At 63.9% G+C, this 26,654-nt stretch overlaps 1 protein-coding gene across 1 annotated transcript; it reads left to right on the plus strand.

Moving 5' to 3' along the window:
* Positions 1-649: 649 nt before the first annotated feature.
* NHSL2 (NHS like 2) lies at positions 650-25,342 on the plus strand (the record flags this gene model as incomplete). Its single annotated transcript, XM_080624843.1, has 8 exons — positions 650-905; positions 18,426-18,578; positions 19,605-19,741; positions 19,873-20,077; positions 20,817-20,948; positions 22,022-24,199; positions 24,298-24,427; positions 24,968-25,342. 8 exons carry the CDS (start codon positions 650-652, stop codon positions 25,293-25,295), a joined length of 3,519 nt encoding a protein of 1,172 aa, XP_080480969.1. The 3' UTR covers positions 25,296-25,342.
* Between the last annotated feature and the right edge of the window lie 1,312 nt (positions 25,343-26,654).

A 26,654-nucleotide genomic window follows, 5' to 3' on the forward strand; every position in this document is an offset into this window, starting at 1 on the left:
TTCACCCACCACGGCTGCTCTTCTCGTGACTCTTGCTCCTTCACACTGCCTAGGACACTTGTCCCTTGCACCAGGGACCTCAGCGCTTTGCCTCTCAAAGCACAACGAAGTGTATGCTTTGGGGAGGGGGGACGGAAGAGAGCAGCCACTGGGAGCACGAACATCCACGGGAGAGGAATGCCGGAGGAATGCGAGATGAACGTTCTCTCTCTGCTGCACCTACGGGCTCTGCCCACCCGCTGGAAAGCGCAGCACCGGAGTCCCTCCTGCACCCCCGAACGCGGAGCCCGGTTCTGCTGGCACCCGGCCTCGCCAGCCCCGGCGGTGGGCAGGCAGCGGGGGGAGCTGTACAGTCCGGACGGGCCTCGGGAGGGGAGGGTGGTACCGAGCAGTGCCGGTACCGGGAGGTCCAGTCCGGGGGCGGCCCCGTTGCTCCCGCAGCGCAGCCGGGTTCGGTCTGTCCCTCCCGGTGTCGCCGGTCCGACCATCCCCCAGCAGAGCCGCCCCTCCCTCCCTGTCCTCCTCTTTCCTCCTCCTCCTCCTCCCACCGGCCGGCCCAGAGACCCGGCGCTGCTGCCGGCCCAGAGCCCTCGTAGCGGCGGGGCCGACCGGGGAGAGCCGCGCGGGGGAAGCCGCGCCGGTCCCGGCGATGCCGTTCTACAAGCGGAGCGTGTCGGCGCGGAGCGGGCAGGCGGCGGTGCCGCTGTCCGACCTGCGCGACGTGTGCAGCCTGGCAGCGCTCACCCTGCTCCGGCAGCTCGCCGAGCTCTGCGGCCACTCGCTCGCCCTCCTTGGAGACATCGAGGGCCACGTCCTGGCCCTGGGCCACCGCGCCGGGCGGCTGCACCGCCGCGCTGCTCGCCTGCAGGCGCTTCTGCGGGGCCGGCCGCTGCGCGGGGCCCCAGGTAAGGACAACCCGGCCCGAGGCGGGAAGACCCTGTCCCGGGGATGCTTGGCTTCAGGGGACCCCGTGAGGGCACTCCCCACAGCAGGGAGTCCCGTCCCGCCGGGGGGATGCGTGGATGGAGTGTATCCGGCCGGGGTTGTCTCATGCCTCGGGGAGGTCCCATCCCCCCACCGCGATGCAGTGAGGCTTCTGCCACTGTGGTCTCCACTTACGTCCCGTGTCCCATGTCCAGGATGAGTGAACCTTGCCGGCTCCTGCTGCTGAGGCTCCTGCTCAGAGGTCTGGAGCACGGGGCCCGGGGGAACGGAGGTCTGGGGGAGCAGGGAGCGGGCAGCTGGGGAGCCACCAGGAAGCCCTTTGGGAAGCGGCTTGCAGCCTGCTGCTGCGGGGTGAGGCCAGGACAGCTCGGCAGCAGCCTGGCCCTCACTCTCCCGCACGCAGCGGGCATTCTCCAGGCTGCCGGCCAAGCACACACATCACGCTGCGGCCCCGGTTACCAGGGGCTGATGGTGGGAAAGCAGGGACAGGGGCTACTCTCGCCTCTGCACCCCCGGCCTTGCCTCAGATTCTTCAGACCCCGGAGCTGGGAATAGAGGTGGCCATTCCCTTGCTGTGCTCTCGGCTGTCACTGGGGTTTGTGTGGCCGGGGAACACGATGAGCAGCAGCACAGGCGCCGTCAGCTCGTCCTGGCAGCCCTCGGGGTTTGTTTTCGCCTTGGCCGCTTGCATTTCCCATCTGGAGCGTTTGGGTTTGGCACAGACTCCCAGGCCGGGTCAGGAGCGGGCAGCTCTTCCAGAGGAGCTTAAAATAAGCTCGCTTTGGAGTTGTTTATCAAAGTTTACTTTGCTGGGACAGGGAGCGGTGCTCTAGGAGCTGCTTTCCCTGGGACTGCAGCATGTTTCTCAGGCCCTTGGCAAACTGTTTCTTCTGTGCTCCCTGCAAGTGCTGCTTTGCTACTCTGGCTGTGCAGAGCCGTGGGAAACGACTGCCAGCCCCTCGCAGCCCCTCGCAGCATGATTCGCGATGCAGGGAGCAGGCAGAGGGCTCAGCCCGGCCTCTGCAATGCACTGATCCTGTGAGGGCTGAGCACTCCATCAGCTGCCGCGGGGAGAAGAGGCTCCCACTGCCCTGTGCATGAGTCACTGGGGAAGTGCAGGGAGATACCACTGACCATTGCACGACACCAGCACAGCGTGAAGCCTGGACTGGCTGTCACTGTACGTGCTGACCAGTGTCTCCTGGAGGAGGACCTGGCCATGAGGGTGACCAGATGGCCCCTCACTGCTGCGTCTGGCCGGCAGTTTGGAATGCTTGTGGTGGCTGCAGAAGCCTTGTGTGCCGTTGTGGTGGGTGTGATAGTGTGGGGGGCAGCATGGGGGGACATCGTGGGGAGTGGCTGCTGCTGTGACAGATCGGGTTTGAAGCCCCCAGTTGTGTTCTCAGCTGCATACCTGAAGTTTCTCATGGAGCAACATCCTGGCTGGTTGTGTGCAATGCAGCGGCCAAAGAGCCCTCCCGCACTGCAGCTCCTCATCAGGGCACCATGGACATGCATGTGTGCCATGTGCAGTGGCTCTTCCGCCTGGCTGGGTCTGAGGTGCAGTGATAAGAAAGCTCTGATGCCCGTGGGAATGGCTGGGGGTCGGGGGTGTGAAGGCAGCAGAGCTGTGCCCACCGCACCTCTCCTCCAGCTCGGGGGGTGTTTGAGCTTCTCCCACACCCCAAGGGGAGCAGAACTGTCCCACCTTCCCACCCGCAACTCCTCCATGCACCGCTGCTGCTCCCATGGGGTGTGGATGCGGGACCTCGGCTTTACTGAACCCTTTGCTTAGAGAAGAGCAGAATTATGAGTGCGGTTTCAGTCCCTGTTTGTTTTTCTAAGAGCATGTGGGGAAGGGTTCATGTCTCCAGAGGACAGGAGCCCCTCACAGGCCCCCAGGGACAGCAGAGTCAGCCCAAGGCTATTCAAGAGCTGCTGCTCTGTGCAGAGTCCCCCGACTGAGGAGCAAATGCTTAACAACACCCTGTGCGGGGCTTGGGGGTTCTCCTCATTTCCATCTCCTGAAGAGAATCCAACTGCAAAAATCAGGCTCATCCTTTTAAACTGAAATAAACCCCCAGTGCTTTGTCCCTGGGAGGTGCAGGCAAAAATCACCTGAGACCAAATGTGCTCTTTGTGTGGCCAGTAGGCTCTGGGCTAAGTGTCAGACCAACCAGCTCTAAGGACAGCTATGGACTGGCCTTGCAATCCATCCCACAGTGGAGTGGGATCCAACACCAGCCCAACACAGCGGTGACTTGAATGGTCCTCATGGCACTTCAGCTCCCAGCATTGGGCATCCTCGATTTGGTGAGGAGCTTTTGCCTGGCTTTAGTTCCTCCTGGGCAGGTTTAAAGGGATCCAAAAGCTGTGGGTCTCCTCCCTGGCAAGGGAAAGCCCCATGGGCTGCAAAGCAGGATGTGTCCATCCAGCTGCCTGGAGGCTGTGAGCTGATGGGAGCTGCCTTGTCTTGTTGTCAGGAGGGAGATACCCTGGTGCAGCAGCATTGCTGCCAGATGATGGGATCACACTGGAAAGGCCAGAGGAGCACTCAGTCCAAGGAGGCCGTGTGGCTGTTCCCAGTGCAAGGAGGCAGCCAGGGTCTGCCGGATTCCTCTGCTCCTATTCAGTGGCAGTGGTGTGAGCGCAGGGGGCAGGGAGCATCCCCCCTGCTCCTGCTCTGTGTGTGGGATGAGGATGCCAGGGCCACGCGCTGGGGTCCTGCTACAATGAGGGCAGAGTGGGGCCAGCTCCCCATCTGTCCCCATCCCTCTCCCCATCCTGTTTCCCTTGGCATGGCCACGTCTCAGAGAGATGGCACTGACCCTGGCTGTCGCACCACCACTTGGCACTTGGCACTGGACGCAACCCAATAAAGCTCCTGGCACTCTGGCTCTCCTGCCAATTCCCAGCTGGTGGCTGTCCTGCCGTTGGCAGGGCTGTGGCTCCATGGGCACCAGCTGGCGGCACGAGCAGTGCTCCTAGCTCAGCCCTCAACCCTCGGGACCCAGCAGCTCTAGAAATAAACCTCAGCAAAGAAGAGGCTGGGGCCTGGCGCCTAGAGCTATTTAAACGGTGTCCTTGAAGAGCAGAGGGGATGGTTCTCTGGAAGAAGCCCTGGGCGGTGCTGCCAGGAGGAGCTGTTTACTGCTCTTGCCAAAATATGCAGCACTGATCATCCTCTGACCTCCCAGTCCACGTCCAGAAGCAAGGCACAGAGACGGGCAGAGCCACCAGCCCCAGGTGCTGTTCTCTTGCACTCCTCACCAGGGGGTAAGGGCTAGCACGGACGCTCCCCAGGATCCTGTCACCGGTTTGAAAACAAGAGAAAGCAGCAAAGGTGGAAGGAAAGAAAACCCAACCCTCGCTGACCTAGGTCTTGCCAGGATGGGGCAGCCTCCCAGATAGCTATTTCTGTAACCCAGCAGTGTTCCAGTGGCAGATAGAAGAGCACAGGTCCCAGAGGCTGCCTCAGCAATGGACCTAAGCCAGCATGGGTGAATGGGTGAATGGGTGAATGGATGGATGGATGGATGATGGATGGATAATGGATGGATAATGGATGGATAATGGATGGATGGATGGCTGCAGCTGCAGAAGGAAGAGAACCGCACCCTCCCTCTTAACAGGAACCATCTGCAGGAGTGGCTGGGTGAGGAGGTGGATCAGTGAGTGCCTCAAGTCTTCCACCACAACAGCTTTGGCTGAGAGCTGTACTCTAAAAACATATCCTGCAGGCCCAGACGAGCCCTGTCTCAGCCCCTCAGCAGTGCCCCATACCACTGAGGGTGCTGGCTTGGCTGTGCCACTCTCTGTGACTGCAGTTTCCCCCCAGCACAACCTGCCTGTGATACATGGTCCCCACCAGCACACCCTGCTCCATGGTGCATGGTCCCCCACAGCACACCCTGCCCATGGTGCGTGGTCCCCGCAGTACCTGGACCCACGTGGGGGGATGCACTCAGGATATCCAGGAGCTGAGGCTGAGGGTGGCACCATCAGTTGGCTGCTGCCACCTCTCTCCCTCCCTGCTGGGGTTTTGCTGTGGCTGGAACCACTGCTCAGATAGACCTAAGTCCTGCTAATGACAGGAGGTGGTGTCACCCTTGAGAAGCATTTTGGCAGGGTTTACATGAGAGCTGATCTGGCCAGTGTTCTTGCCCCCAGAGCCAGGCTGTGGCCATTGAGGCAGCAGGTCCCTGGAGGCAGTGGGTCCTCAGGACCCCCAAGGCTGTGCAAGGCTGCACGGGGACAGCAAAGGCTTTTGGGGGGGATTTGGCTGGTGGAAGCTGCTGCTGGGCTCACATCTCTGCTCACCCACAGGACAGGGGCAGCGGGAGGTGAGGGTGGGGGGACAGGACACCTTTTCTACCCCACATGTCACCCCACTCCAGCAAGGGTTCTCCTGCCCCGTGGAAGGGCTGTGGCCAAGGAAAGCCTCGGGGCAGAGCCAGGAGCAGTGGGCAGGGAGCGATGGACGGGCTGTGGGGCCGTGTGACTCCCTCAGACACACCAGAGGGGCTGCCCGAGGCTGGAGTTGGGAAGAAAGCCCCTCACTCGGCTTCCTGATTCCTGTTTGTTACAGCAGAAGGGAGGCTGGCACAGCTCAGCAGCGGGGGGCATCGAGGAGACCCGGGGGTTCCGCCGATCGTGTTCCTCATCGCAGGTCCCGGCGGGATGCCCACTCCGGTCTCTCTCGTCTCCATGGCTCCGGCCTCGGCAGCAGGGACGTGTCGCTATATCTTTAAGAAGGGCCTGGGCTGGGGTGGGAGAAACGTTTCCATCCAGCCCTTCTCCCAGCAAACCTGGATCGAGTTAGCGTTTGCTAGCGAGAGAGCGCGGAGTTGGCGCCTTGGCCGTTCCCCGCTCCGGGCCGGGGCAGCCACCGCGGGTGAGGGCGCGGGGCAGCCTCCGGCCCCCGTGGGCACTGTGCCAGCAAGGAGAGGAAGCGGAGGAGGCAGAGCAGGGTACGTAGAAGTTTTATCCTCCTCCCCGGCTGGACTCTGTGCCGCGGCAGCCCCGCAGGACCAGGGCAGGGAGCGCGGTGGGGACGGGCGGCCGTCCCCAGAGCTGGGCGCGGGGCAAGCCATGGGCTCTGGGGCTGGCAGAGCTGCCCGCTCGGCTCCTGCTGTCTCCTTCCTGCGGGCACTGCGCCCTGGGATGGCGGGATGGGGCCATGGCCTGGTGGCGGAGCCCGTGGGGGTGCAGTGCCCCCGTGCTCCATGGGCAGTGCCCGTGTCTGCATGTGTCCTTCCTCTTCCTCCCCACCCGCCTGGGCTGGGGCAGGAGCACCCCCAGGGACCAGCAGGGTGAGGGCAGAGGTGCTGGGGGGCACGGTAGGCACGCAGCAGAAGATGCTGGTGCCATGTCCTGCACCCCACATCCCTTATGATGGGCCTATAAATGACACGCACCCGTGGAGCTGTCCCCCATGTGTGACAATCCGGGTGCGTGCCAGTTCTCTGGCACAGCCGTTGTGGGTGTGTTTGGCTTCCCCAAACCAGAGGAAGCTCTGGGTGCTGGGGGTGCAGGTTCTTGGGGTGAGCAGCGCTGGGGTCCCTGTGGCCCCTTGGCCCAACTTCTGCATGGGCAGCTGCGTTCTTGCAGCTCACCCTGTGCTGATAGCACGGTGGCCATCAGAGCACTCTATTGCTGAGCCCTGCGTGTTTTCCCTCCTCTGAGCAGTCCGGGGGCCCAGAGCAGCGGTCCTGAGCTTGGGGGGCAGCCTTTCCATGGCACGGCCGTGAGCAGCCGGGCACTGGAACACCAACCTCTGGAGCGTGCAGGGTCAGAGCACTGGAACAGCCCCACACAGCACTTACCCCACACTCCCACCCCGTGCTGGGCTGCGTGACGGGCTCCAGCGCGCTGCTGGGGGCGTGGTGGACCCCCAGCAATGGGCACACCGTGAGCACGGCGGCCGCCGCCGGCAATAGCCGTACCAGGGAGGACGAGTGAGTCCCCGGTGCAGCTCCCGGGACAGGGAGCAAGGAAATGCGTTGCTGCGCTGGAGGAATCCCGGGAATGCAGAACCCGGAGGGGACACGAGGTGGCACGGCGGCTTCAGCCCCGCTTTGCGGCCTCTGCAGGCAGGTTCTAGGTGCCCGGAGGCAGGAGATCACCGGCAGCGGTGTCGGTGCCCCATCCAGCACCATTCCCCGGAATAAGCATTCATAGGGCCCAGCAGCCCCGGGCTGTGCTCCCCGGCCCCACTCCCAGCCTTGGCTGCTGTTCTCCAATGAGCTCATCTGCTTTGCTGCTTATTATATATCATCAGCTCGTCCACTTCGCGGGTGTTGGGGCTCCTTCAGAGAAGCTGCTGCCCTCTGCCAGAAGGGCTGCTTTGAGAACAGGGCTGGCTTCTCCCCACTCCATGCCTGCACGGAGCACGCTGGAGTGGGTTGCACATTTGCTCCCTTTCACCCTCACAGGCCCCACTATGGTGACCTGGGTTGCAGGTGGGATGGTCGGTCCTGCAGCTGCTTTGCAGCTCACTTAGGCTGCAAGAAGCACACAGGAGAGCTGCATGTGCCCGTGGGGCTTGGAGAAGGACCCAGGAGCTCAGGCTCCATCAACAGAGACGAGGAGTAGCTCAGGGTGATGAGTAGCTCCCTCAGCTCCCCAGGACGGGCTGTGGGAAGAGCTGTGCTGTGGGATCATGGATCTACCACCCCCAGTGGGGCTGTTAGCAGCGGTGCTCCTGCAGCCCAGTGCAGCACTGTGGGCCTTGGCTTGGCCGCGAGCTTGGAGGAATGGGAGAAAACATGTTCTCTGCAAAGTCCCCCAGGCCCTGCGCCCACCCAATGAGCACCTGGGTCTAGGGCAAGTGAGGACTGACCTGTGCAGGGGCAGGGCAGGGGCCACGGTGCTGCTGGGAGCCCCCGCACCACTGCAGCTGTCACCCCCACCCGATTCCACAACAGTCACACACCCCGCTCCTTGCGCCGAGTACTGATCCAATTTATGGCTGTTTCCATAACAACCTGCCAGTGCTTTCTGGTCCTTTCTGTCGCTATGTGGATGCTGAGCCTCGGTGGGGAGGGATGCTCTGGCCTGGGATGGGGTGGGTTGGGCCAAGCCATCACCAAGGATCTCTGCTCCTGGGTGCCCAGGGCTGCTCGCTCACTCACTGCAGGCTGGGGCACACAGAGCAGGTTCTCCCCATCCTGGAGGTGTTTTTTCGCCCTATCAGAGGAATATGGCGAGGTTTGGGCTGGTGGAGACCAAGGGCAATAGTTGATCCAGGTGTGCAGCCCTCTCTCTCATGGAGGGGTCCTCAGTAGAGCTCAGACGCTAAGTGCCAGGGATGGGGCCCCTGAGGGTGCTGACAGCCCCCATTTCTCCTGCCAGAGACCCCATCACCCACAGGCCTGGCTGCTGCAGTGTCCCACGGCACTCACACAGGCTTTCCGCCCGGGGCACTAGCCCCAGAGCTCACCCCACACTCTCCTGTCTCCCACCGAATGGCTCAGGCTGCTCTTGGAGCTGCCACACTCCCTGCACTCCTGCCTCCATCCCTTCCCTGCTTGGCCTCCCACACCACAGGGACAGCCCTGGGCTCCCCACCTCCCTCAGCCCCATCACACTGATGGGCTTTGCAACCCCAGGACCTCCATCCCCATATCTCCCGGGTCCTGCCCAGCCTCGGCCCCCCCTCCCAACCCCGTTCCCCCCCAGGGGTTCCCCAGCCCGGTACCCTCCACCCACCACCAGCCCCGTTCCCCCTGCGTTCCCCAGGCCTCAGCACGCCCAGCCCCGCGCCGCCCCCGGAGCCCGCCCGGCCGCTCTGCCCCCGGCCGCCCCCCGCAGCAGCCGCCATTGGGCGCCCGTTCGGTGGCCTCGGCGCGGCGGCGGGCGGGCTCCGAGGGGGCGGGCAGGCCGGCGGCCGGTGCCGAGCGGAGCGGTGCGGAGCGGTGCGGACGGGGGTGCCCGGTGAGGGGCGATGCGGCTCGGCGGGGCTCGGCCCGGCCCGGCTCGGCGGCTCCTCCCCGCGCGGCGCGGCGGGCCCGGCGGCGGGGGAGGCCGGGAGCCGGCGGGGAGCGGCCCGGGGGCGGCGGCGCGGTGACCGCCTGGGCCGGGCAAGCCGCGGCGGAGGATGGGCAACGCGCAGCGGAAGGCGCCGCGCAGCCAGCGGCGGGGCAGGATGCGCTCGGCAACAGGTACCGGGGACGGGACGGGGCGGGACCGGCCCCGCGCCCCGCGCTGCTCCCCGGCCCCGCGGTCGGGCTCGGGGCCGCTGCGGCAGCAGGGGAGGGGGTGCTCGGCCTCTGCCGCGGGACCCCCCGCCTGGTCCGCGGCCCCTCGGGGTCGCTTGGAGGACACCGGGAGAGGTCACCTCCAACGGAGCTTGGCCTCGCTGGCAGCCACGGCGAGCGGGGGGACCCTGCACGCGCCTGCGGGGTGTGGAGCAGGTGGTGCAGGTAGCCAGCCCTGAGCAGTGGGGAGTCAGCCTCAGCAGAGGGGAGGCATCTCCAATGATGGGGAGCAGTTCCCAAGCAGTGGGGAGCCAGTTTCATCTATGAGGAGCCAGCTCCAGCTATGGGGATCCAGCCCTGAGCAGTGGGCAGCCAGCTGTAAGCATCGGGGTGCCAGCTGCAGCTTTGGGGAGCCAGCCCCAGGCAGCATGGAGCCAGCTCCAAGACACGGGGAGCCAGCCAGGGCAGTGGGGAGGCAGCTCCATCCATGGGGAGCCAGCCAGCAGTAGAGGGGAGCCAGCTCTGAGCAGTGGAGAGCCAGCTCCAGCAATGGGGAGCAATCTCCAGGCAGCAGGGAGCCAGCTCATGCCGCAGGGAACCAGCTCCAGTGCTGGAGAGCCAGCGCAGGCAGTGGGGGACCAGCCCCCAGGCAGCAGGAGCTAGCCCCCGAGCAATGGGGAGCCCTCGTGGTTGCCAGCCCTAGAGCTGGGTCCTGCCTGGGCAGGGAGCCCGCACCCACAGAGCTCCCTGCACCTCAGTTCCCTTCTCACCAGTGGTGAGGGCAGTGGGTGCCTGAGGGGCTTCGTGCCACACATGATGTGAGGAAGGCAGAAAGCCCTGTGATCTGTGGGGACAGCGGGGGCTCACTTGGGCCACGAGCTGGCAGCCGAGGGCTGGTACCCTCTGGAAGTGCTGGGTCAGACAAACAGGACCTGTCCAGTCAGTGCACTGTCCCCACCTGGCTGGCCCAGGCGGTTCAGCAGCCCTGGCCAGACACCCAGTGCTCCGGCTCTCGTCCTGACCCGGCCCAGCTCCTGGGAATGCTGGAGGAGCAGGAGGCTGGAGCCGGCCATGGCTCGCAGCCATGGCTCCCGCTGCCCTGTGCCTGGCTGCTGGCTCCAGAGACAGGACGTGGCAGTGCAGGAGCTGCGTGCGGCCCTGGGAGAGACCTGGGGAACATCGCTCAGCAGCTGCAAGAAAATGGGAACTACTTGTCACAGCCCGAGTGACTGTCACAGCTTAATAATTAGCGGGCAGAGGGGGTGGAGGTACAGCCTGTCTCTGTCTTATTCTGCAGGCGCTGTTGTAGCAATTGTTGCAGAGGGCTGGAGCGGGGCACCAGACCCCCAGGTTCACCGGGGGATCAGGAGGGATGCTGACCTGGTGGGTGCTCAGGGATGAAGGATGCTGGTACCCAGCACATCACCCCTGTCTCGCGGGGGACAGGAGGTTGGGCAGTGGCTGGATGCAGGACTCAGGTTGTGGATGCTGGCCTGCTCCTGGCCTGCCTCTCCCACCCTTGTCGTGGCTCGGATCTGCTAATCGCACCTCTGCATCATTAAAGGGATTCATGGGAGATGGAAGTCGCCTTCCCAGCACCAGCGGGAAGGATTTCAGGGGCTGCAAGGCCAGGCTTTATGCTGGAACCGGTTCGTCTCTGTCCTTGGATGCAGGGTGCATCTCCCCACCAGCCTGGAGATCTCCAGGGGTCTTCCTCCTGGTGCCTGGCTCCCCTGGGAGAGACAGAGCTGCTGGGAGCAGGGAGGAGCAGGGTTTTGCACTGGACGGCCCGAATGTACCTTGGGCTGGGGCGGATACTTGGGTGCACCCAGGCAGTTTGGGCTTGGGGTTGCAGGGACCTCAGTGGCTTGGGCATTCCTGAGTGGCTATGCACAGGCTCCCTCATGGAGAGGCGACAGCGGCAGGTCCAGGCTGGAGCTTATCTGTCGAGGGAGGGAGCTGACATTGATAAGAAGCAGCCCTGTGATGGGTCTGGTGGCTGGTAGGACGAGGAGGGCTAGGACCTGCGGTACCAGGAGGTACCTTGGATCATCACGGGCAGGATCATTCTGCCCATGCCCAAGGCAGTGCACAGAGGGGTCTTCACACTGGTCATTAGAATCCAGCCTTCCTCATGGCCCAGTGGGCTGGGAAAGGCTGTGTGATGCTGGGTCAGAACCTGAGCTCTGCTGGTACATGTCAGCCCCATGCAAACGCTGCCTGGGTTGCCAGGGGGAAATGAGCTCTGCTGGTATCCAGCGTCCCTCACCCATCCATCACTGGGGTCTGCAGCATACTGGGTGCCTGGCACAACAGGCACCAGCTGCCTGTGCTGCCCAGTGGCCCGAAAACCACATTCTGAAGGAAGACATGGCTCGGGGCTGTGTCCTGGCTCCCAGGGACCTCCGTCCTCTGGGAAAAGCCAACTCAGCTTCACAGATCCCTGGGGTGCTGGGAGAGTGGTCACTGAGGAGCCTTCTCTCAAGGCTTGTGAGTGAGCTGGAGCAAGAGGAAGCTCTGGAGGCTCCGGCAGCTTCCAGGGCACAAGCAGGAGGATTCAGAAGGGTGCCCACTTCCCTTAGCTGATGAGTGTTGGTGGCAGCAGCAGCAGGCTCCAGGCACTGGTTTCCAGGAGGATGCTGATGGCTGATCTGGCTGTGCTGGGGGGTTTTCAGCTCTATGACTCTGTTCAGCCGAGGGGTGCCCCGCAGGACCCCGTCCCCTCTCCCAGCACTGCATGTACAGGGAGCAGGATGAGCCCTGACCCAGCCGTGGAGCTGGTGGCCTTTGCAGGGCCACCACCGGCAGGATGGGCAGGCAGACAGAGAGAGGACAGGCTGCACAAACCCACAGCTCCTCCGCCACCGTTCCGCGGGCCATGGCGGGGAAGGAAGAGGGGCCGGGGCTGGGACAATGGGCTGGGCGCTGACTCAAACAGCCAGTTCCTGGTTGCTTCCTCTCCGGGGCTGGGCTGGAGCGGGAGCGGGCGGGAAGGAGAACGAAGCCCACAGCTCTCGGCCGGGTTTGGAAGCAGGAGCTGCTGGGGCAGGAGCGAGCCCCTTCCCACTGCACCCGCGGCCATGGCCAAGGTGGAATGGCTCCTGGCACCCTGGCACCGGGGAGGTAATGCAGGCAGCATGGGCAGGGGCGGGCAGCGGGATACCATCCTCCCCAGGAGCGGGCAGTGAGGGCAGTGGGGGTCTGCAGGGCAGGACCCAGGTTCGGGTGGGTTGTCAGGCAGAGGCCAGAGGCCATGCAATAGCCACAGAGTCAGTGCTGCTCATCAACGCTGCCCATCAGCACAGGTCCTGTCCCACCTTTCCCAGCCTGGCCTCGACCGTGGGGTGTCCCCTTCCCTCTTAAGCACTTGCCGCCATTGCCCAGCCCATTGGGGTGTCCTTGCTTTGACAAAGCAAGAGAAGCACAGACACCCCCTGACCACTCATACCACCATGGGAGTGGATCCTGCCCATCCATTCCCATGGTGCTGAACCCTCCCAGCAGCTCTTCCTTGCTGGTGGCGGCTGGATTTGGGACTGTGGGGCTGTGAGTTGACACGAGTGTCGCAGCCAGCCGAGGCTCCAGCCGGGGCTGATTCCAGGTCTCAGGCCCCTTTGTCCCAGGGCCTGGCCGCGTTCCTCTCTCAGGCAACTTCCTCGCATTGTCCTGGCCCTGCAGAGTGTAAAACCAGCCGGGCACAGGGGAAACGGCACTTTCCTGGAAGCACCCCTGCCCAGAGAGGGGCTGCAGCCTCCCGGCACAGGCAACCTGTGCCTGCGAATGCCATAATCCCTGCCCGGGCATCCTGAGCATCCTGGCCAGGCTGGGCACGGTGCCACGGGACAGCCAGCAGGCAGCAGCCTTAGCCGCACCGTGCCTGGGGTGCCCATGGCCATGGTGCAGGGCAATGCGGTGCCAGGGCTGGCATGTTGCTGTGCTGCGTTTCCTGAGGCTCTCAGGAAAGGCTCGTGCCTGGTTTTGGACTGGGAAACACATGAGGGCGAGGGTTGGAATATAGGATGAAGCTAGGCTGACAGGAGCCACGGTGGGGCTGGGAGCTGGACTCGGGGGGTCTGACCCTGCTGCCCATGCCTGGTGGGTCACGCAGGGAGCTGGATCCCACCAGCAGGCTCCTGGATGACAAAGGTGGGGTGACGGGAGCACGTGAGGAGCCTAGAGCAGCACCGGGACTGCAGCTCCATCACCGTGCACGGTGGCTCTTGTCCTCTTGGCAGGCAGCCATGTGAGTTCATCTTGGCTGCCATGGTACCCAGCCAAGCCCTGGTGCCAGCATGGCCGCGGGTGCTTCCCGTCCCCGCAGCACAGGCAGATGATGCTCAGGGCTCCTCCTGTGCTGCTTGCTGGCCAAGTCCTCCCCCTGGCACACGCAGCTCCCTGCCTGCCAGAGCTCCCTGACAGGGTCCCAACTCATGTCCCCTCTGCCCCTGCCCTATGCAAGGCATGAGGTGAAGGTGATGGATCACTTGGCATCTGGCTGGAGAAAGAGGGTTTTCATCTGTTTTACCAGATCTCGTCACAGTGCCAGGCAGGCAGAGTGCCTCAGTGCACTGTTAACTCTGGGCCCTACTGATGGGCACTGATGCTATTGACTGTTTTGCTGCCAGAGGTTTTAGTATAAGCCTCTCATATAATCCAGCCTTCTCCCCACCAGCTGAGTGACCTTTACAGCTGCTGGACCCACCACCCCTGCCAGCAACTGCTCCAGTGCCCTTATCTCCTGTCAGTGCAAGAATCAGCTGATTGCATGTTAAACTGGGACAGTGAGAGGAGCCAGGAGCCTTGGGCAGACGTGGCATAGCCAGGTGGTGATATTCTTCAGCAGACCTGCTGGTCACCCGCACAGGAGCACCCAACCGTGCTCTGCAAGGTGACACCAGGGTCCTGGCATGGGCACCCCCCTAAAATTCCTCCAGTCCCTCTGGTCTCAACCACCAGCAGGCCAGAGGTGTGTGGGGATGGCCCTGACTTGCTGCAGGCTCAAGGAGTGCCTGTGGGATGTGTAATGGTGGGGTGATGTGCCACAAGGGTATGGATTTGGGCCCGGTGCAGTGCATCAGCCACTCCAACAAGGGCTCCTCTCGAGCATGGCGAGTGCTTGAAGCAAGGGGTAGGTTTGCACTGTGAGCAACATTCTGTCGTGGCCCTGGGCGCATGGGTGCTCGGTGGAGTGTCGCTTTGGGATGTCGTTCTGGCCTGAGTGGGCATCTGTCTGGCTGTGCACACAGACATGTCTCTGTGTCCTGGTGGGGCGGCTGGACCGGGCGTCCGAGTGCGGTGGGGGCTGAGCTGGGGACAGGAGGCGCTTCCTCGGCCGCTGCCAGCTCCCGTGGTTTGCTTTCGTCCTTTCCTGTCCACTCATCTCAGCGCAGCGTGCACCCTGGCTCCGTACCATGGGGGTGTCACCGGGCCGCATGCGCGGCTGAGAGCAGTCACAGTGCTGGTGGCAGGCCGGGCGCTCGCTCGAAGCCGGTGGCACCGACAGCTTCCAGCGGGGCTCGGGTGGCTGCCGCGGTCGGGCTCGGTCTCCAGGCTCACCGTCCTCCTCCTCCGCTGTGCTGGGACCGCGCTGGCTCGCAGCTGTGCCGATACCCGTTGCCATGGCTGCTCTGCTGATGGTGCATCGGCTGCTGCCGCTGTTACATCATTCCTGTGATACCTCCGCAGCGGCAGCCCGCGGCCGCGCGGCTCCGTGCACAGCGCCGGCGCCCCCCGCCAGCTTGCGGCGAGCCTAAAACCGGAAAGTTTGGCGGCGGCTTCGAGCGAGAGGCGTTGTCTCACGGGAGCTTCGGCCCGAACTGAAACGACTCCCGATGGCGCTGTCGAATATCTCCCTGTGGATTCGGGATGCCTGGGCAGTAGGTAAACAGGGATGCTGGCATGCAGCAGGCGCGGCTCGGGGAGATGCTAGTGGAGGGCACGCATTCTGTGCCCTCTGCCTGGGGGCCCCGCAGGACACTATTCTCCCAGGAGAGGGTGAAGCTCAGCTCCTCACAGAGCAAACTCCGCTTGGCTTCAGTCCCAGTCCTCATCCACCTGCAGTGCCCATGTCGTCCCGTGGCTGAGCACTCACTTGTTCTCTGTAAGACTTCAAGCTGTTACAGAGGGAGCAGCACCCGCTGCTGGTGGTGCTGGCACTTGCCCCTGCCCTGGGCAGCCCAGTGGGACCATCCCAGTAGGACCTGCCATGATCCTGCCCCTGCTTCCAGCTCTGCGAGGCGACAGGCCCCTGAGAGCACATGGGGAGCAGCCTCCATTGCCTGTCATTAGTGCCTCTTCCCAAGCCTGTGAGGCCCAGGGCATTGAGGGGCAGCTTCCCACCAGCTGTGCCTCAGTTTCCTCCAGCAGAGGGGCTGGCCATGCTCAGGGCAGGAGTACCAGGAGTGCACAGGATGGAGCCAGCGCTCCAGCTCTGCTCTCCCCATGCGCCCTTTGCCTCCAACAGGCATTTGCATGTGGTGGGGGCTCCTCAGACATGCTTTTACGTTGAGCCTGTCACCGATAAGCTTGGCAGGAGGGTCACTGCCAAGGGCAACAGATCCTGCTCCAGCTGCACTGGCCCCACCGGCTGTGTGTCCTCTTGCTGAGTGCTCCAGGCTGCTCCATCAGCCATGGGCTGGCTGCCAGCTCTTCACTACATGCCATGCTGGGCCATAAGTGATGCCGGGGCTGCACCAAAACCCCTCTGAGTGACACCAAACCACCGGGGTGTCACACACACCTCTGCACACAGGGTGATGCAAGCATGGTGCACCCCTGAGGAATGAGTTTGGGGTGCCTGGGCTGCAGGGGGGTGCTTGGCTCATCCTTCCTTTCCACCCCTTCTCCTCCTACACTGCTGCTTCTGCTGGAAGGATCACAGAGTCACAGGCTGGTTTGGTTGGAAGGCGCCTTACAGTTCCAAACCCCTCCATGAGCGGGGACACCTTCCACTAGAGCAGCTTGCTCCAAGCTGAAACCAGCCCTGCCAGCCCTCAGTGGTGTCTGTGCCTCAGGACAGCACCGGCTCACTTGTGTCCCCAAAGGGTTGGTGTGCACAGGGGGGTGCAGGCCCCCAGCACCCTTCCTTCCCTCGCTGTCTGTGGCCATGCTGCCTCACTTCCCCGCCTGCAGCCACAGGGCAGGGCAGGGCAGGGCAGGCCCTGGGCTTCCGCTTCGCCCCAGGGCGGCCCCGGTTTCGGAGCTGCGGTTTATGCACGTGGTGGGTGCCACGGGAACGGGAGCCGCGGTTGCCCCAGCACAGGCCAAGCTGGCGGAGGTAAGATCCTGTGCTGCGGCTCTGGTGTGGGAGGGGGGTGCAGGAAGTTGTGACCTGCGGGTGTCCCAGAGTCTCAGGGGATGCTGTATAGCTGCTGCGGGTCTGTGGGTGCTGGGGGACATGTGGGCACCCTCCAAGGCTGAAGGACAGGTGTGTGCAAGGGGGCACAGTGAGCTGGGGTGCAGGACCTTGCTTGGGGTGTGCCTGGAAATGGATGGGTCCCTCCCTTTGGCAAAAAGAGCGGCTTGTGGGGCTGGGGTCTACAGAGGCGATCATGTGGTCCCTGCACCCTGTGGCCCTTCCCGTGGCCAGTCAGGGGTTTGGGGAGATGCCCTGATGTTGGCTTCTATCGCCAGGGATGACTGGGCATGTGGTATGAGTCAGGGACCAGGGCACAGCACTCCTGCCAGCCCCTCTGGGCAGGCACCAGGCCTGGAGGTGAGAGCAGGAAAAGCCTCTTCCCTGCTTGAGGAAAAGAGGCTGGTTCGCCCATGGCAGGGAAAGCTTAATCCTGGAGCACGGCATTGCCCGTGGGCTTTGTAGCGGGCGAAGCTCAGGCTGTTCAAACACACACGCCCCGACACCTCTTGGTTGGTATGGAAACGAGTCAAATTATTGAGGGGAGGAAGAAAGAAGGAAAAAAAAAGGAAAAGGATGAAGCCTGGTGTTAAGGCAACGTCGTTATGGTAACACAAATTATAAAAGTAACTAGGCTGGGGACGTGGCACCTCGCCTCTGGGTGCTGGGTGGTATGAAGGGTCTGCTGCTCCATCCACACCTGAGGAAGGGTGGGCAGCACAGGCAGGAGCCGTGGTTGGGACCCACAGGCAGGATGGCACCTGCGGGCAGCAGGGGTGATGCTTGGGGTGCAGTGCCTGTTGACCAGCCGCTGCAGGAGTGGGGACACAGCTTGTGCCAGGGGTGCTGGCCCCATTCTGGAGCTGTTGCCCTTCTCCTAGGCCAGTGGGATTGCTGTGGCTGCCTTGGCTGGCTCTGGCATGAAGCTGGGTGCCGCAAGCAGCGGTTTGGCTCTCTGGGGACGGGCATCCTGCGGCCCTGTGGCAGAGGGGACGTGTTTGTCATGCTGGCAGGGAGTGCCTGGACCAATGGGAAGGGGATGGGCACACAGGCATCCCAGGGTGCGGATTGTCGGGAAGGCTCAGGTGGATGAGGAGGTGCTGGCTGCTGCATGGGAATGTCCCGGCGACCGGGCAGGGAAAGGGACATCAGACCCAGGTCCTGGTGGTGACACCCAGCCCAGTGCCATGAGCCGGTGCCAGCAGCAGCCATCCCTCTGCCCACACCAGGGGCAGCTGCAGAAGGATCCTGGGGGTGAGGCCCTGCAGATCCACAAGCTGTTCAAAGCTCACAAACCGCTCCCTGCTCTGCTTCCCCAGCTCCAGCACAAAACCACACTGGGTGGGAAACCTACATCCACTTGGAGCAACGGTGCCGGTGCTCCAGGTCCCGTGGCAGAGCCTGTGTGCCAGAGCACTGCTCCACCAGGGTGGGTGTTTCTGAGGGGCTGGGCAAGCTCCTGGCCCATCCCTGCGGAGGTTTCTGCCCCAGGAGGCCGTTGACCTCACGAGGAGCTGTACCTGGTGTGATGAAAGGCACCGAGGCCCCTTCGCTCCCTCCATTCTGGCTGCAAGTTCTGCTCCTCCGGTTGCTTCACCATGCGTGGCGCTTCCTGCGCCTGGAGCAGCGGGGCAGTCACTGGGCAGCAGCACTCACTTCCTTCCCCAATTACAGCCCGCTCCCTTCCTGCTGGGCTCTGGCAGCCTGCAGGCACGGTGCCCAGCCCTAGTGTGGTGGCAGTGGCAGTGCTGGGTCTGGTCCCACGCAGCAGCAGCCTGCTGGGGTGGTTTTGCTGGGGTGTGAAACTGCCACATCCCAGTCCCGTGTTCCCAGAGGGTGCTATGGTGGGATGAGCGCTGTGCAGGGTGCGGGGTTGCAAAGAAGCCACCCTCCCACCCTCCTCTCACGCTGCTCCCTCCCACTCACAGCCACCTCTAACCTGGACGTGGAGACCAAGCAAGCCGCGCACGCCAAGCTGCCATGGCAGCAGCCCGTGAACGTGTTCCTGGCAGCCGGACGCCCGCCGGGCATGGAGCAGCTGCACCAGGAGGCACAGCTCAACCTGCAGAGTATGCTGCAAGGTACCGGGGCTGGGGTGGCAGAGGTGGGGGTGGCAGGGGTGGGAGCTGCCCCGGGCATGTAGCCTGCATCCCAGCTGCTCCTCGGGAGCCCCATGCCGCAGTAGTTGGGTCCAGGGGGGGTCCCAGCCTCAGCAGCCCCTCTCTGATCTCTGCTCCAAGTCACTGCAGCAAGAGGCAGAGCAGCCAGGGCCCGGAGCCTGGTTCCACCAGGAGCTGGCGGATGTGGCTCAGGCATCAATGAGATCAGCAGCCAGGCCTCCCCCCAGCCTGTAATCACATCAGCTCAGCCCCAGCAGAGCCAGTTACCTCCAAGCCACAACCAGCAGCAGTAATTAGCTCAACAATTGCAGGATGAGGAGACACTGAGTTCCCTCCTGGCTGCCCCTGGCTCTCGCAGGCTCTCTGTGTCCCCAGGCAGGAGTGGGGGGAGCTGCCTCCAGCCCCAGCATCCTTCCTGGGAGTCATAGAATCACACAATGAATCGCAGCCCGGTTTGGGTTGGGAGGGACCTTAAAGCTCCTCCAGTTCCAACCCCTGCCACAGGCAGGGACCCCTTCCACTGGAGCAGCTTGCTCCAAGCCCCTGTGTCCAACCTGGCCTTGAACACTGCCAGGGATGGGGCAGCCACAGCTTCTCTGGGCACCCTGTGCCAGCGCCTCAGCACCCTCACAGGGAAGAGCTTCTGCCTCAGAGCTCATCTCAGTCTCTCCTCTGGCAGGTTAAAGCCATTCCCCTTGGCCTGTCCCTACAGGCCCTTGTCCAAAGCCCCTCTCCAGGTTTCTTGTAGCTCCTTTAGGCCCTGGAGCTGCTCTAAGGTCTCCTTGGAGCCTTGTCTTCTTCAGGCTGAACCAGCCCAAATCCCTTTGCCACCTCCGTAGCTGCCTGTGTGGAGCAGGGACATGGAGCCAGCCTGGGGACAGAGGGCTGGGATGGACACACATCCCTCCGTGTTCTCCTGCCCTGGGAGCAAAGCTCTGCCCGCAGCCGGCAGCTGGAGCAGGGTCCCAGGCACTGCTTCCCTTGCAGAGGAGTATGAGGAGCAGTACAGCGAGAGCAGGGTCACCGGGCAGACCTTCCGCAGCGCCGGGCACCCATCCCCTGATGCTCCCCCAGAGCCATCGCCCCGACCCCCCTCTGCCAAGCGCCTTGAATTCGTGCTTATGGTGAGTGCCGGGGTGCAGGGCTGGGTGGCACAGCCCTGGTGTCACCGGAGAGGGGCTGGTGTGGGAGGGCTGGGGGCAGCTGTGTCCTGCCCCTGTCCCTTTGACGTGTGCTGTGCCTTTCCCCACAGCAACCCCCGAGCCGGCAAGAGACCGACGAGGAGAGCACCAGCATGAGCGCGCTGGGTGCGCAGCCACCCGACACCTGCCTGAGCCTCCCCACCAGCCCAGACAAGCAGGCTGCCTGGCCCAGGGCTTTCCCCCTGCCCACCCTGGAGGAGAAGCAGCGGCACCCATCCTGCTCCATCCAAACCAACATCGTCCCCATCAATGTCTCGGGTAGGGCAGAGCGCACCGGACGAGCCAGCACCAGGGGGAACGTGGGCAGAGCCTGGGGTGCAGGGCGGGGGGGGAACAGAGCAGGAGACCGCAGCACCACATTGGCATACGTCATCGCCATCTCTGCTGCCATCCATAACTGTGTGTGCCTGACCCACCAGCCCCTTTTTCCCATCGCAATGCCCAGGCACCAGTTGTGGGGTCACCTTGTCCTCGCTGCGCCCCACACAGCCAGCCTGTCTGACCTGTCTGTCTGTCCACCCATCCATCCGTCCATCTATCCTCCCAGCAGCACGGTCCTGTCTTCTGCAGACACGAGGGCCAGTGCCTGAGCAAATGCACCTTCTGAAGGCCAGAGATGACTTTCTGCCCTTTCCGTCCACGATGAAGAAACGTGCTGGGACCACCAGGTCTCAATCCCTGCCTTGCTGTTCCTCACATCCATGCCCCAGCACTACTGGCCCCATTAACCCAGCAGCCCAGCGGTGTAGGGTCCTCCCCAGCGCAGCCCAGAGCCCATACTGCAGAGCAGGGCCAGTCTCCACCACTTTCCCCGCATCCCATCTCCATCCGCAGCACCTGTCCTGCCACTGGCTGTGCCTCCATGTCCTGTGCTCTGTGGTCACCCATGGTCACCACCCTCGTCCATCCCATGCTGCTGCCCGCAGTCCCATCCCAGGCTGGGGACACACAGGGGCACGGTGCACCGCCGTGGACAGCCTGTTTGTTTTGGCTACAGGGCAGCACTTTGCTAGGCACACGAGTGCTCGTCACTCCCTGTTTAACACAGAGACCGCGATGAACCCCAAGTCCACCCTGCGGCGTAGACGGACCATTATCGGATTCCCTAACCTGTCCCTGCGAGACCAAGGTGACAGAGCTGCTGTGACGGGGGCAGAGCTGCCATGAGTGGGGGCAGAGCTGCCCTGGGGGCAAGCAGCCAGTCCTCAGGAATGCCCCAGCCATCGTGCTGGCTCTGGTCCCTCCTGGGACACTGAGGTGCTGCACACCAGTGATGCCGGGCTGGCTCTGGGGCAGGCGTGGCACTGGGAATGACCCCTTCACCCCAAGTCGGGGTCCTGCACACTTACAGGGTGGGAAGGCCCCAGAGCTTCTCCTAGTGCCAGGAGTCACCCGGCCTTGGCTCCAGCAGGGCAGAGCAGGAGGCTGCGGGCACACACCCTGCCCAGGTGCCTAGGTCCTGGCCATGCCGAGGGTGGTCACACAACTCAGGGTGCTGCAGCGCTCCTGGCATGGTCATGGAGCAGTGCTGGACCCGGTGGGGACGGCAGCCAGCCCAGCTTGGGGGCACTGTTGTGGAAGGTGTAGAGAAACCAGAGTCAGCCTGTTCTTGGAGCAGGCAGGGGCAGGAGGAGAGGCCAAGGCACCCACTGCACCATCATCACTGGGTAGGAGGAGGGTTTTCCCCATGACAGTGGTCAAACAAGGTTGTCACAGCCCCTCCCTTGGAGACCTTGAGTGTCCCGCTCCAAGCAGGGTACCTGTGTCCTTCCTCATCCAGGCTCTTCTGAGAGGAGAGCCTGGGCTCTGTGAGCCACTGTGTCCCTCCCCGACCTGGGCAGCAATGCCTTGCTGTGCTCTTCTTGGTCCCAGTCTGTGTCCCCACCATGGGGCAGCACTTTAGTCACCGTGGGGCCAATGTCCCAATGGACAGAGAAGACTCCTGCCACGGGTGCTAAGGTGTCCCTAGCGCATCCCAGCCATCAGGTCCCAGGCTGGAGGGCTAACACCGGCCGGGGACTGTCCACAGTTGGGTTATGGCCATGTCAACACAGGGGTAAGAGGGTGTCAGCTTGGCCCTTCCAGTCCTCCTGGGCACGCTTCAAGCCTGTGCAGAGGTGCAGCCCCAGAGGCTGGCAGTGGGGTGGGACAAGCCCTGGCCCCCGGCACACAGCGCTGACCCAGCCGTGCCTCTCCTCGCAGGCAGCACCAACGGCCCCACGTCAGCCACTCCCGCACCCATCGCCGAGTCCGTCTCCTGCAGCTTCGTGCCCGAGGCAGCGGGGCCAGTCCTGCAGGACACCAGCCCCCGCCAGCCCCGCACTGCCCCGCTGAGGAAAACCTTCAGTGACCTGGGGGCACGCTGCTGCCCCATGGACCCCGCGGCCACCCCCTGTGCTGATGCCTGCAACGGCCCACATGGACCCCCCTTCCCGCTGCCCTGGAGCTACACGGGCCCCCCCAGCCCCACCGGTGGCCAGGGCACAGGCCCGGCCTGCACCTCGCCAGGTGGCTCCAGCCCCTTGCCCAGCCCCGGCTCGCCCGCTGCAGCTGTCGCCGCCGCCACCGCCGCCTTCTTCATCGCGGCAGAGGAGCACACGGGCAGCAATGGGCACGGCTCCTTCTCCGGTGCGGTGCCCGAGTCCCCCTGCGGGGCAGGGCAGGGGTACGAGGGCCGAGGCTCCAGGGGGAGCTTGCTGCCAGGAAGCCAAGCAGAGGCTGAGCCTGCAGTGGGGCTGGCACGGCTGGAGGTGGAGCGCGCTGGGTGCCGGTTCCGCGAGCGCTCGCTGTCGGTGCCCACCGACTCCGGCTCGCTGTGCTCCGTGGACATCGCGTACACTGAGGCACGGCGGGGCAGTGTCAACTACACCCTGGGCTACCCCAGCGCCAGCTCTGAAGGCAGCACCAGCACCGACAACGTTTCACTGGGGCTGGAGCAGGAGGGGCAGCGGCGCCGGCGCTCCAAGAGCATCTCCCTCAAGAAGGCCAAGAAGAAGCCCTCACCGCCAACACGCAGCGTCTCGCTCATCAAGGAGGGCCCGGATGACGTGGAGCCCAGCTTGCTGCTGCCCAAGGACCAGCGACCCAAGAGCCTGTGCATCCCCCCGGAGCCGCAGGGACACCGGCTAGTGCATGCCGACCCACGGGGGAGCGCGGGCAGGGAGCCCGAGGACACGGCCGCCCCCCTCCAGTGGCATCCCACGGACTGGAAGGCCGGTGCGGACCCCCCTTACCGCTCCCTGTCCAGCTCCAGCACTGCCACGGGGATCACGGCCGTTGAGTGCGCCAAGGCACAGGGCAGCTCCGAGTCGCTCATGTCCCCCTCCGTCTCTCGGGCCACGACGCCCTCCCAGCTCTCTGCTGAGGTGGACACCAAGACCTCCTCCCCCAGCAGGCCCCTGGGGCTGATGTCCCCATCCAGCGGGTACTCCAGCCAGTCCGAGACCCCGACCCCCACTGTGCCCACCTCCACCATCCTCGGGCATTCCCCGCGCCAAGTCCGGGTGAGGCCACTGGTGCCTGAGAGGAAGTCCTCGCTGCCCCCCACATCCCCCATGGAGAGGAGCCCCAAGGCCCGGCTGTCCTTCGACCTGCCGCTCACACCCCCAGCCCACCTCGACCTCTCAGGGCTGAAGATCTCCCTGAAGGGGAAGAAGAAGGTCAGCCGGCACCACTCCGACTCCACCACCTTTGCCACCAAGCTGGCCCAGAAGAGCAGCCCCATCGCACCCATCATGCCAGTGGTGACGCAGTCCGACCTGCGCTCTGTGCGCCTGCGCTCCATCAGCCGCTCTGAGCCCGAGGACAATGCCAATGGCTCCGAGCACGCGGAGGAGCCGTCACGCATGCCCTGCCCGGTGCCCAACAGGAAGGTGAAGCCGCCGGTGGCAGAGAAGCCGCCGCTGGCCAAGCGGCCCCCCAGCATCCTGCCCAAGCCCCCAGCACTGCGGGAGGAGGGTCCCCTGTCCCCCACATCCCCGCCGGGCACCGCAGCCACTGCCACCACCAAGGGGCTGCCGCAGGATGGCTTCGTGGCTCTGCGGAAAGGGGAGCTGAGGAGGGGCCCAGGGGAGCCCCCCACGGCCCCAGTGCCAGTGGTGGGACTGAGGCGGCTCTTGCACGACAGCCTGGAGGATGAGCTGTGGCCACCACGGAGGAAGGGTAAGGTGCCGCCGCCAGTACCCAAGAAGCCCAGCGTTCTGTACCTGCCGCTCGTGCCAGCCCTGGTGCCGGGAGCTACTATGGGCGACCCAGCACCCACCCCCAGCCCCATCATCACACTGGATGCTGACCCCACATGCTGCTACCCTGATGCCGAGGACCTGCCATCCCCAGGGACCCTGGGCACTGCGGCAGCCAGTGACGCCCCCCCGGAGCAAGGTGAGGGTTTCCCCACTCCTGCGGTGGTTTCACACCAGGGCAGGGCAGGGGCCCCAGTGCCGCACCGGGTGGTTCACTGTGGTCTCTTCCCGCCACAGACAGCTCGGCAGACCCTGGCACAGAGAAGAGCTTTGCCAGCGACAAGACGGCCGAGTCCATCGCCGAGGAGGACGATGACGTGTTCGTGACATCCCGCACCACGGAGGATCTCTTCACTGTAATCCACAGGTATGTGGCTCCTTCTGTGCCGCTGCCACACCTCAGGTGTTCACACTTCAGGCTTCTGCTGTCTTGGGCCCTGCAGAGTTCAACACCCTGAGTCTGCAGCCAGGCTGGGACCACCGGCTCCCAAGGGGGTTGGGGGGGTCCACTGTTCCATCAGCCTTGGGGTGATTCAGGCCTTGCTGCCAGGGGAGTGTTTGCCAGCACTTGATGCATCCCCTGTCATGCACTGGTTGTCTTCCTGCCCCAGTGGAGCCGGCACAGCAACAGGGGAGACTGAGACTTAGGCAGAAGCTCTTCCCTGTGAGGGTGCTGAGGCGCTGGAGAAGAGAAGCCCAGAGAAGCTGTGGCTGCCCCATCCCTGGCAGTGTTCAAGGCCAGGCTGGCCTTGGAGCAACCTGCTCTAGTGGGAGGTGTCCTTGCCCATGGCAGGGGGTTGGGGTAAGCTTTAGGATCCCTTCAACCCAAACCAGTCTAATCCCATACAGACACTGGCAGCAGCTCTCACCTGCAGCTGCTCCCACCACATGTGTCTTTGGTGCCCAGGTCGAAGAGGAAGGTCCTGGGGCGGAAGGAGCCTGGTGACACCTTTGCCAGCCGGCCCAACTCCCACACACCCGTCACGACTTCAGGCTCCCCAACCGGCGAGTCCCCAGCATCAGTTGCAGTGGCAGCACCGGGCAGCACCGGGAAGTCTTCCAGCAGGAACGAAGACTTTAAAGCCCTGCTCCAGAAGAAGAGCAGCAAAACCAGTGCCGGCACCCGGCCATCTGCTGCTGAACTGCTCAAGACCACAAACCCGCTGGCTCGGAGGGTCATGACAGAGTTTGCCCCCGAGCTGGACAGTGCCAGCAGCCCCAGGAACCAGCCCTAACCATGCGTGGTCCCTTCTGGCCATGGAGAGCTGGAGATGGCTGCAGAAGGAGCGTTGCTGCGCATGCGGCAGCCCGGCTGCCCACTGAGCCCCAGGTCCCACCAAGGCCTTTCTTCTGCCTTTGTTTCTTCCTTGGAGAGCTGCATTTGGAGCCCAAGTGTCTCTGATGGAAGAGGGCCAAATCCAGGCGGGAAGAGGCAGCCCCACGGCTGGGACCATCCTGACTGCTCAAGAGGCAGAGTGGAATGGCAGCCTTGCAGCGAAGCTAGCTTGAAACTGTGTGGTCACTTCGGCATGTGGTACTTTAAATGGCTTTTCTAATGCACAGTGGTGATGATGATGTTTTATTCTCTTTCGTTTGACATTGTACCTTGAGTTTCCTAGGCAAAGATCCCAGGTTTGAGTTCGGCTGGATACAGAGATGTACTTTGGGAAGATGTGAGGGGGCCGGCTGGAACCAAGGTTGCTTTTGACGAGCCACTAGAGGTTCCCCCTCCTCATCCCGAGCACCCTTCCTGCCACATGGGGACACAGCACCCAGTGCCCGCAGCCAGCGCGACGACCTCAAGCCAACCCCAGCCCTTGAAAGCCCCCAAAATGCTGCATTTCAGAGCTCCTCGGCTCTTGATCCAAAAGCAAACCCCAGGGTCATCTCCACTGCCAGCGCTGGGAGCCTCATCCCGCCTGGTGTGCCACATGTGGAGGGAGCTCCACTGGCCCCCCTGTGCCCCACAGCCCCCTGGCACCAGCCCTGGCGTCGGGTGCCTCATGCATCGCACCGGAGCACAAGCACCTCCTGCAAACATCGGCCACGTCACCGCCGGAGCACAGAGGCTGCCACCGAGCCGTTGGCCAAACCCATCCAGACGTCACCTCCGGTGACTCCCGGGGTCCCTCCGGGGTTACCCCCTGCTCCTCGCAGCGGTCTCCCATGGGTAACCCTGAGGAGGTGGCACATTCTGTGGCTGGCGGACATGGTGCCAACACCGCTGAAGGGTGGTCTGCACGTCCCCCGCTGGGAGCCAGCCCTTTCCCTGGGGCACAGCAGCAGGCACAGGGTGGGATTCATCCCCCTGGCCCCCTGCTGCTTCGCCCTGGCTTGGCTCCAGGTGGGAGCAGAGGCTGCGGTGATGGGTCAGGGTCAGCCGCCGGGCCGGGGCAGGGCACAGGAGGAGGGCAGGGCTGTGGGGAAGCACCAGCCCCAGCTCTGAGCGTGTTTAGAACAATTTCTGCTTTATTCCCCAATGTGTCCATGCCGGCCGAAGCGTGGCCTGGTGCTCCCAGGGGAGCAGGGGGCACCAGAGCAAGGGGCCAGGGCCAGGGCCTGAGGGGTCTCTGGCCTCCTGGGACTAGAGGTCC

This window comes from Psittacula echo (assembly GCF_963264785.1).
Source record: "Psittacula echo genome assembly, chromosome: 8".
In the NCBI taxonomy this organism is placed as follows: domain Eukaryota; kingdom Metazoa; phylum Chordata; class Aves; order Psittaciformes; family Psittacidae; genus Psittacula; species Psittacula echo.